General features: G+C 51.0%; 1 protein-coding gene across 6 annotated transcripts; it reads right to left on the bottom strand.

The window, feature by feature from the left end:
* Positions 1–3,946: 3,946 nt before the first annotated feature.
* Positions 3,947–10,310, bottom strand: LOC104679065 (interferon alpha-inducible protein 27, mitochondrial). 6 transcript variants are annotated; one of them, XM_030930680.1, is made up of 5 exons: positions 10,194–10,310; positions 9,215–9,366; positions 6,119–6,148; positions 4,700–4,861; positions 3,947–4,200 (listed from the first exon to the last, which is right to left on the bottom strand). In XM_030930680.1, exons 2-5 carry the CDS (start codon positions 9,306–9,308, stop codon positions 4,115–4,117), a joined length of 372 nt encoding a protein of 123 aa, XP_030786540.1. In that variant the 5' UTR covers positions 9,309–9,366; positions 10,194–10,310; the 3' UTR covers positions 3,947–4,114. The 6 variants fall into 6 exon arrangements, with proteins under 6 accessions (XP_030786540.1, XP_010382836.2, XP_010382833.1 ...); XM_010384534.2 differs by having other exon boundaries at positions 9,215–9,332; XM_010384531.2 differs by lacking the exon at positions 6,119–6,148.
* Positions 10,311–10,591: the final 281 nt, after the last annotated feature.

The following is a 10,591-nucleotide window of genomic DNA, read 5'->3' as shown; positions in this document are numbered from 1 at the left end:
ACTGGAAGACAGCAAAGAATTGGAAACTGTGTCAAGGGTGACCAAACCCTACTTCTGGTATGAGAAAGTCCAAGTTAGATTCAGAATGGAGGCCAAGACAACATAAAAGTGTAAGAATTCACTGCACTGCCATCCTGAATGTCATAGCCTGCCTGCTAGTGTTCTAGGTGTCCACTGATAAAGAAGATTGAGAGACTTAACACTTAGTATGGAAACTTTCATTTTTAGTGTGAAGCTCCTGCTCTTAGTCATGTTGGTGCCCCCTAGTCCACAGACTCAACCTCTCCAAGGATAACTCTCCAGTGATCTATTGGAGGGGGACTCCTGGGGTTTTCCTGCTTCTTAAGCAGACTTGCAGCCAGCCCTCCTACTGTCAGTCTAGCTTCAAGCCCACCTCCAAAGCCCATGCTGCTCCAGTGGCTGAGCCTTCAGGGTCCTGCAGGGCAAAGCTGACTCTTTCTTCTCTCTTTACTGACAACTTAATATCCAGCTTTCCTGGGGCTGCTAGGTGGAACCATTTGTCCATGTCATTTATGGCTGTGGGCCTTTACGGGGGTCCAGGGCATTACCCAAACAGGTTTCCCTTGCGGGGCTCGGGCTCTAATTGGTGGATTTAGAGAAAGAAGGAGTGACTTCTGTGGAGTCATCTCCTTTTTTCTTCTCTTTGTCCTTGTGGGCTTATGCTTTTCTTTAATCCTTGACTGTTATTTTAGTGGTGTTTTGAGATGGAACAGAGATGGAAGCAACTCTCTTTATTGGGTTAATTCTTCTATTGCTTGCAATCAAAAGATTTCCTACTGTGTTCAATAGAAAGTACATACATTTGCAGTAAGAGACCATCTTGGCTTACACAAGAGAAGTTTCTTTCTCTTTCATCTAAAAGTATCAGCCAGGGTGGTGGCTCTGCTCTGGGAGACCCAGGCTCCTGCAGTCTTGTTGCTCTGCCTTCTGTAAGGTGTTGTTCTCAACTATGGGTGTAAGATGCTCACTCTCCCACCTGCAGCAGAGCCCATGGGAAAGGACAAAGGGGCAAAGGTGGGCCCATCCAATCCCTTTAACTGCATACCCAGATGAGTGCATCTAACTGCAAGAGGGTTTGGAAATGCAGTTCTTCCCTGGGGATTGTGTGCCTAGCCAAAGCCAGGGCTCTCTTCCTATCATCTAGAAGGAAAGAACAGGCATTGGGTGACTACTGGCAGCCCCTGCCTCTCTGGTGAAGACACCAGTCTCAACAGGAACCTATTCTAGATCCCTGCGATGAGAATTCTCTGCATCCCTGTTCAGCCTGCTGAGCCACTGTGTGCCACAGCACAGTTAGCTGTGGATGTGCCTGACTTCCCTAACACTGCAGGCCTGAGGACAGGCAGATTCTTCTGGAATCCCATAGGAGTAGAACCTGGTGTCCCAGGGGCCATCTGGGGCCAGGAGTGTCAGGAATCCTGGAGCTGCCAGAGTCAGTTCAGCCAGCTCCTGAGTGAACAAGCCTCAGCCCAGTGAAGGGAGACAGGGTATTCAGGCTGTATACATTTTCTACTACTGTGAAACAAATTACCACAAACTTAGTTGACTTTAAATGAAACCCATTACTATCTTATAGTTCCAGAGGTCAGAAGTTCTGAGTTCTCTGCTTATGGCCCCGCAAGACAGAAATGAAAAGTTTCAACCAGCCTGGGCTCTCATCTGGAGGCTCTACTAAGAATTGGCTTCCAAGCCCCTTCAGATTATCCACAGAATTCAGTTATTTGCCATTGTAGGACTAAGGTCCCCATTTTCTTGCAGGCTGGCAGCTGGGACAGCTTTTAGCACTTCATAGCCACCTGCATTCCCTGGCTCATGGCATCCCTATCCACAAAGCCAGAAACAGATATCAAATCTCCTGCATGCTTCAAATCTCTAACTTCCTTTACTGCTGTGAGCAGAGAAAACTCTCTGCTTTCAAAGGGTTCATGTAATTGGATCAGAGTCACCTGTATAATTTCTTTTCTTTTTCTTTCTTTCTTTCTTTCTTTCTTTCTTTCTTTCTTTCTTTCTTTCTTTCTTTCTTTCTTTCTTTCTTTCTTTCTTTCTTTCTTTCTTTCTTTCTTTCTTTTTTTGTTAAGACAGGGTTGCACTCTGTTTTCCCAGGCTGGAGTGCAGTGGCGCAATCATGGCTCACTGCAGCCTCAACCTCCTGGGCTCAGGTGATCCTCCCACGTCTGCCTCCTGCGTAGTTGGGTATGCACCGCCATGCCTGTCTAAATTTTTGTGTTTGTTTGTAGAGATGGAGTTTCATCATGTTGCCCAGGCTGGTCTCAAACTCCTGGGTTCAAGGAATCCCTCTGGTCTCCCAAAGTGCTGAGATTGCAGGCATGAGCCACCTTGCCAGGCCGATAATATCCTTTTTGCCATTAACACAACAAAATCACAGGAGTGATAGCTCAACATGCTCAGAAGCTCCACCAACACCCAGAGAGGAGGGGATTATACCAGGTAGGTTATTGGGCACCACTCTCAGAATTCTGCCTGCTACAAAGTTCGAAGCTGAGGGTTTAGAGATAAAGAACCAGGTGAGAGCCACAGAACCAAGGTGGGGGTGAGGGACTCGCTGCCAGAATGGAAAGAGATCCTCTGGGAACCGGGAGGCCTCACCTTCATGAGGGGATGAGGGAGGAGGTCAGAACCCACACCTAGAATAATGGGTGCTCCAGGGTGACCTGCCTTGCAGGACTGTTTACTAGGCTTCAGCTGGGATGCAGGCTCATCCATCCTCCCAGACCCAGGTCAGACCCAAGTGCTTTCCTTTCAGAAGGGCTTGGATTTCTAGTTAACGCAGGGGCTTTTACCTTTCATTCCAATGAGGGTCTTCCGCTGTCCTAATGAATGCCCTGACATTGAGGGTATTATTTGGGGAATGCGTGACTTTTGTGGGGAGAAGTTTCACAGCTTCTTTCAGATTACCCAAGGCATCAAAGAAAGGGGAAGGTGGGGGAAAAGAATCACATATTGAAAGAATACCCTGAGAAGCTTAATTTCCATGGCTGGGTACAAACCATGCTTCACTGACCCAATTAAGAGACGTGGATGAGTTGTTCAAGTTTTTGAAATGTCTGTAGACTAGACTCACAGTTTTGCTTCTCTTTGCTTCTCTGCTTTCAAAGGGCTCATGTAATTGGATCAGAGCCACCCAGATAATTTCCTTTTTTTTTTTTTTTAACTTTTTGAGACAGGGACTCACTCTGTTTGCAGTGATCACAGACGCTACAGCCAAACACAAACCTGAGTCACACATACTGAGCCAAACACAAAGGCTGGCTGGGATCTTGAAGGCCATTTAGTTCAACTCCTCATTTAGAGAAGGGCAAACAGGTTCAGAGAGAAGGTAACCTGCCCAGGGTTATACGGAGTCGTAGCAGGGGAGGGGCCAGCTTGTCTTCAAATTTAGATTCATTTCGGTTCATCACATCCCAAGATTTTGTGATGACAGCGTGGGGAAAGAGAATTGAGCCTAACGTGACCCCTCCCCAGGGCGGAGTGTGCAGGATTGTAGTGTCCGCGGTCACTGCCGTGTTGAAAACCCTTTAGTGCCTGTCCGAAGTCCTCAGGATAAAATCCACACTCCCCTTCCTCAACATGCCTCTGGCCCTCAGAGCCATGGGCTGGCCTCTGGCATAGCACTTATCAGAGGTTAGTGCCCATGGCCATCTGCCTGTGGGTCCATCCCTTCAGCAGACGTGAGTGTCGCTGGCTGTGGGGATTGAGGGGACCGAGGGGACCGAGCTGTGTCCCCTCTGTTCCCTGGGGCCCAGCCCAGTGCCTGGACCACAGCATGTGCTCATAGAGGGTGTGGAAAGAAGAAGCAAACCAACATATGAACGCATTTCCTGATACTCCTGAGCCTAGTATGCCCCCTGCCCACCCCAAGTATGCTGGGCCTGCCCCACAGCCAGCGAGAAAAAAAGGTTCTGGGAAGAGTTGCAACAATTCATCTTTATTTCTCATTTTCCTCTGGGCGTGCGGAATCTGGTATATTTCACCCCAGGTATATTCGGGATAGTTGGCTCTTCGCTGGGTCAGGACGGCTGGGTGCCTTCTCCCCTGACATGGTTCTCTTCTCTGCAGGGTGAGGGGCAGGGAGCTAGTAGAACCTCGCAATGCCAGCCGCAATGGCAGACCCAGTGGAGCCCAGGATGAATTTGGTCAACCCGGAGAGTCCAGTTGCTCCTGGGAAGAAGCAGAGGGTGAACAGTGTGGGACATGCCTGTCGCAGAAGCTCTGTGGGCAGGACTGTGGGGTCAGAGACTCCAGTGACCCTCAGGAGGGGCTGAGGCTTAGAGACCCCACCCAGTTGCCCTCTCTGTTTCCCAGTACCCTCGGGGTCTTTGTGTGGGGAGAGGCTGCTGCAGGCATGAACTCCCATGGTAAACTCCAGAGCTGGAAGCAGCCTTACTCTTCAGGGAAGGAGGCTGCACCCCAGAGGGGAGGAGATGCCCCAGGTAACCCAGCAAATCTGCTTCAGGCTGAGTCTTCCTGAGCCCACTGTTCCTGGCCTGGGCTCCTTCCCTCCCTCCTCCATCTCCCTCAGAGAAATTCCGAGAGAATGTGTAGAGAGAGACAGAGGAACAGAGAGATTGAGGCCCATAGGATTGAGATTGGGACTGGGTCCTTGGAGGCTCTTGCCCTCCTCATCGCCCTCCCGAGCCAGCCCTGCCAGGATACTTACCCAGTGACTGCAGAGTGGCCACAAGGCTGCCCGGGGCAACTCCACCCCCATTGGCAATGGCCGCTGCGGACATCATCTTGGCTGCTATGGAGGACGAGGCGATTCCCGTCGCAGTGAAGCCCATGGCACTGAGCACCATGGGCACAGCCCCCACGGCCACAACTGCAGGGAAGAGGAGCTGGGTCAGTGCGTGGGCTCGGAAGGGACCCCCCAGATACACGGAGTCAGGCTTGGGGACCTCAGGGAATCTGGAGAGAGGTGAACTCTGAGCTTGGGAGAGACTATGGGCACAGCCAATAGGCACAAATCAAGGGGAGCACAGCCAGGCGGGGAAAGTAGAGGGAAAAGCTAGCAAGGCCACTGGGCACAGGGCTCTGGGCCAAGCTCTGCTAGGCAGCAGGACCTTCCTTGGGAAAGCCACTTGTCCTCGGGGCCTCAGTGTCTGCCTTGGCCAAATGCTGGACCAGGGGAAGAGTCAGAAGCTTTCAATTCATTCCATTCAAGCATTGCTCTCACGTGGCATTCAAGCATTCTACAGTGCTTGCCATGACTCAGGCACACAGTGCAAAATGAAGCTCATCTTTCTCTGCCATGAGGACTTATTACTATCTGAAGAGCTTTTTCTGGACTATAGGAGAAAGTCATGGTATCCCTCATTAATAAACACTGACCCTGCTTCAAATGAGCTAACAGCCCTGCTCAGAGAGCACGACACCCATCCTCTTCACTTCTCCCTGCCCCGGTCAAACCACCAAGCCCTAGATTTCATTGCCAAGTATCCTGTATTTACTGGGAACTGACATCACAGTAGCATGCCTTCCTAGCACACCAGGGGAGTGCCTTCCAAGTTTCTTATGTTTGCTGGGGAGCAAATCTCATTCGGGGAGCAGATCTTGCCCAGGAGATTATGTAAGAGGCACATTCAGAGTGGCTCAAAGAGACAGCTCTAGGGCTCCATGGTGTTGCCACAGAGCACATTGGAAGCAACTAAACCAAGGGGAGCCCCTGGCATCTCTTTCATGTCTACTGTGTTCAATTTCTATTGTTTCACCCTATGCAATCCTGACCGGAACCCTGAAAGGGCACTGCTAGCCCTTTCTCTGGAGAGGAAACAGGAGCTCAGAGGAGTTCAAAGACATGCTCAGGGTCACACAGTGAACGTTCTGCAAAGGGGAAATGGCCTCTGTCTGGCTGCTGCCACACCCTGCCCACACACGCTCCAGCTCCCAGTCTCCAAGCCCCTGCTTCCAGCTTCCAGTGCGGTACTTCTAGCTCCTTGTTTCATACTTAGCCCCTCATCCCACCTCCTCCCCTGACCACGCACGTGAGGGAAACCTTGGCATGGACAAGGCCAGCTGCTCCCCAAGTCCACCTCCCTAGGGGCAGGTGGTTACTTAAGCCCCTTCCCCACAGACTCACCTCCTCCAATCACAACTGTAGCAATCCTCGCTGGAAACCAGAAGAACATTCTGTGAGTAGATCCACACTGGCCTCCCCTCCACTTTCTGAGCTAATTGCCCATCCAGTGGGAGGGGCTGCCCCAGGTTGGGAGCCACAGGAAGGGATGACCCCTGTCTACCGCTCTTTGTTTCATTTTGGGAAGTGGAATTTCTGGAGGAGGGTGAGGACCACCGGAGGATTTGACACCAGTGCTTGTCCTGAATGAATTTACGTGGCCCTGACCTAGTTGGTTGGTTGGTTGATTGGGGGAAATCAGACGTTATCTTTTCTTTTCTGCCTCCCAAGCCAGGTTTAGTTCAAACGAAAAGCAGAACAAAAATGAACAAAATCTTACAGATGTGGCTAGGAAGGCATGCTACTGTGATGTCAGTTCCCAGTAAATACAGGATACTTGGCAATGAAATCTAGGGCTTGGTGGTTTGACCGGGGCAGGGAGAAGTGAAGAGGATGGGTGTCGTGCTCTCTGAGCAGGGCTGTTAGCTCATTTGAAGCAGGGTCAGTGTTTATTAATGAGGGATACCATGACTTTCTCCTATAGTCCAGAAAAAGCTCTTCAGATAGTAATAAGTCCTCATGGCAGAGAAAGATGAGCTTCATTTTGCACTGTGTGCCTGAGTCATGGCAAGCACTGTAGAATGCTTGAATGCCACGTGAGAGCAATGCTTGAATGGAATGAATTGAAAGCTTCTGACTCTTCAAGGTCCATGCCATTGCTCCCTCCTCCAGGAAGCCTTCCCAGATTCTTCCAGGCAGAACTCATCCTTGCTCCTCCATGACTGGAGCCACTCACAGCACTGGGTATACATGGTTTGCTCCCCCACATGGTGAGCCCCTGGGGAACGGGCAGAGGTTCTCTTCCCCAGCAGCCAGAGGGGCCAGAACTGCAATTTGGGACCAGGAGTTCTAAAGATAGCCAGATGTGCAGGAGTGAGCTCAGCCAGCTCCCAGGGAGAGGCCTTAGAGTGATGGTGGAGGAAGTAAAGAGGCACCCCTGAGTGACCAGAAAGGCCACCTGGAGGGGTTATGAGCCCAGGGACTCAGGAATCGATAACCTGGTTAGAAGGTTCAATTTTATTGGCAGGCAGGAGAGGTGATGTCAAGATGGCTGGCAGCCTGGCAGACCTGGACTCTGACACACAAAAGCCCTCAGGAACTGGCTGCTGTGTGTAGGGGGGCCTGCCTGTTAGGCTCAGCTGATGGGCATTCATAGGGCAGAGTAGCCTGGCCATTATTTTGCACCATTCAGAACCTGCCCTACCCTGAGACCTCCCTCCAATTTCTATTCTCCCACTTCTATTAATATTTCTTTCTTTTTTTTTTGAGACAGAGTCTTGTTCCGTCACCCAGCCTGGAGTGCAGTGGCACCATCTCAGCTCACTGCAACCTCTGCCTCCTGGATTCAAGCAATTATCCTGCCTCAGCCTCCCAAGTAGCTGGGATTACAGGCATGCACCTCCATGCCTGGCTATTATTTGTATTTTTGGTAGAGACGGGGTTTCACCATGTTGGCCAGGCTGGTCTCAAACTCCTGACCTCAAGTGATCTGCCCTTCTTGGCCTCCCAAAGTGCTGGGATTACAGGTGTGAGCCACCGCGCCTGGCTTATTCATACTTCTTATCATTGTTCATTGTTCTGCCTCCTGTTCCAAGCTTGGAAGCAGCACCCCCACACCCTTCTGTGCTGCCTAGAGCACTTGGACAACAGTAAATTGTCCCAGTTGGTAAATAAGGGACAATATTATCTTCTTATCTTCCTCTGGGGTTGTTACGAGAATTAAACAAATTGACAAACCTCAAATGCTAGGGTAAGTGACTAGAACATAAAAGCGCTCGCTTAAGTTGAGCTGTTATTATTTTAATTTTATGAATTGCTTAATCTTAAGCTGAGGAGTCATCTGCATTTCTGACAAAGAGAAAGGACTGCTGGGTGTGGCCCAGGCCCTCACTTGCTCATCACACTTCTCTGTACCCAGTTGGGAGCCCAAAGAGTGGTGTGTGTTGCTGAGGGCCAGTTACCTGCAAGTTGCAAAACAGGGTGCCAGTGAGGGACCCCAGCATGAAGGAGCTAACCTCCAGTGCCCCCAGCAAGGGTCTGAGGATAGAGATGGTGGGGCTCAGGGCAGCTGAGGATGACAGGGTTGGCAAAGGGTGAGTGTAGGTTCAAATAGAGGTTAGAGGTTGGGGCAGGGGTCAGAAGTCAGGGTAGGAGTCAGGGGCCCTGTGCCCCTATTCAAGCCTATGCCATTTGTGCTGGTGGAGTTGGGGGAACCCCTGGATGTCCACCCAGGGAGACAGAAAGGTAAAGGGCAGTGGATACACGCAGAAGAGCACTTGTCAGCAGGTAGAGGCCAGGATTAGATGCTCACCAAATGACACTGATGGATCTCAAGAATATGGTTCTCAGTGTGGAAAAAAGCAATAGAATGGGATCTACAGCACGCCATCCTGCATGTCAGTTAAAACGCGTGCAAACAAAACACAATACTCGTTCTGCAAAAATACATATGAAAAACAGACACACATTAAATATATTAGAAAGGTTGACTTTGAAGGAGGGGAATTGAGGGTGAAAAGGAAGAAGAGTGAGAATAAATAAGACTAGAAAGAGATCTCCCAGAAACCAGTGAAAAAAGTGAGCTGAAGGAGCTTGTTAAAATCGATACTCTGGATGTGAGATCCCGCAGGACACAGGGGCCCTGTTGACAAGGTAAGCTCCTAAAGGAGATGAATTCTGACGGTAAATCTGGGGGAAGGGAGAGCTGAAGAGAGTGGGACTCAGTGGTAGATAGACCCTTTCCAGTTAGGCAGGAGGCCCAGGCCCAGAGGGGAGGGGACCTGGGGGACACCCAGGGCTGGGCACCCGGCCAGAGTCTGCCTGCCCCGGGCCCCCTCCCAGATTGAAAGTCACGGTGGACACCTGTTGTGAGAGGACAGGGCAGGGCAGCAAGGCTGTGGGTGTCCCCCCATTTTCTCTCCCACGGGTCCCTGGACAGGACCCCTGCCCTCCCCAGCTGCCTCCTCGCCCCCAGCACCAGCCCTTCCCAGGAACACTCACCCAGGGGCAAGACACAGGTGGCACAGCTAGAGGCCACCCTGGCCACTTTGGCCACACGGGTCACTGCTGATGAGGTGAAAGCGGAGGCCACCATGCCTGCTCGGGTTAATTCCGTGGCCTAGAGAGTAAGAGATCCTTAACTTCAGCCAGACCTGCCGAAGGGATGGAGCTCTGAGGACGGGATAGGCACACAACCTGGCTTGCCTCCCACTGTCCTGAAAAATGTGAGGAGCTCCAGGGGGCTAGGGAGGCTGCTCTGAGTTTGCGGGGTAGCAAGCCTGGAAAGGATCCTGGGGTGAGGGAGGGAGGCATGTTGAGGAGTTGGGGCTACCAAAGGACCTGTGTTAGATCAGGGCCCTGAGGAACTTTATTTCCCCAGGGGGGCTGCTTTCTTTCTTCTGAAAGTCCCAGCACCAACGTCTTAGACACTTCTGGGGCTCCCGTATCTCTCCACGGAGCAATTGAAAAGCACCAAAATTAGGAAGTCAGAACCAACCGCGCTTTTAAGGCATATATGGCAGGCGAGGTGCCTGCTCTGATGTAATCTCCTCACTAAAGTGAAAAAGATGGGACCCTCCCCCTCTGCATGTTACAGATGAGGGAACGTGATCTGACTCAGTGATTTGCTCCAGGTCAGAGGCTTCCCACAGGGAAGCAACACCCCAACCAGGCGTGGCCTTGCAATGGCTCCGCCTTGGTTCCTCCTAGCACTTATCTCTTCCCCCTGCCCACTTTACCCCAAGCCGCCCTCAAGGCCTGAGGAAAACCTGAGCAAGGACAAAGCTAACTGTCTTTAAATTCCAGAGTCCAGGGACAGATGGGGCTCAGGTCCCTTCCCTCCCAAGGCTCCCTGATGAGAGCAAAAGGACTGGGCAGAGAGTGGATGCTCAAGGCCTCCCCTCCGCTCCCTGAGCCCACAGCCCACCCAAAGTTCAGGGCCACTGGGAAGGGTAGCTCCTGCCTGCCCTCCCAGTCTTACCCAGAGAAGGAGAGTTCCTGAGAATGTGAAGCTGACCCCACCGTCTTAAGCTTGGATGTGTTCACAAAGGGTCTGATCCCAGGCCTTTTAAGCAGCTCCACCCTGACTGAAGCCAGCCCAGCCCCTTGACGTAGGCAACAAATGAGATAGGTTTCATTTTCCAGGAAACCGAAACTGCAGATATCTTTCTCCCCTCACGCCCAGTCAAGAGGAAAGTTCAGTTATTTACAGAAATAGGATTTGCCCATGGCATCAGTTGTTGTCAGTTAATATAAAATGTTTTGTCATTTAATTTGGGGATGGGAGTGTGCTCTATGCATAATGAAGTCATGAGAAGTAAAATCAAAGTTCTATAATAAAACGATACTATTACTTTCTAATGAAGAAGGTGATTTTCA

Source organism: Rhinopithecus roxellana, chromosome 5 (genome assembly GCF_007565055.1).
Source record: "Rhinopithecus roxellana isolate Shanxi Qingling chromosome 5, ASM756505v1, whole genome shotgun sequence".
NCBI lineage: Eukaryota > Metazoa > Chordata > Mammalia > Primates > Cercopithecidae > Rhinopithecus > Rhinopithecus roxellana.
Note: the sequence above shows the minus strand (reverse complement) of the source record. Positions and strands in the feature narration are given on the sequence as shown.

Coding starts and splice junctions, on each gene's coding strand:
- LOC104679065 (XM_030930680.1), bottom strand. CDS start 9,308: ATGGTGGCCTCCGCTTTCACCTCATCAGCAGTGACCCGTGTGGCCAAA. Junction 4,862..6,118: donor TACAGTTGTGATTGGAGGAG/GTGAGTCTGTGG, acceptor TCTTCCCTGCAG/TTGTGGCCGTGGGGGCTGTG. Junction 4,201..4,699: donor GGCCACTCTGCAGTCACTGG/GTAAGTATCCTG, acceptor GCTTCTTCCCAG/GAGCAACTGGACTCTCCGGG.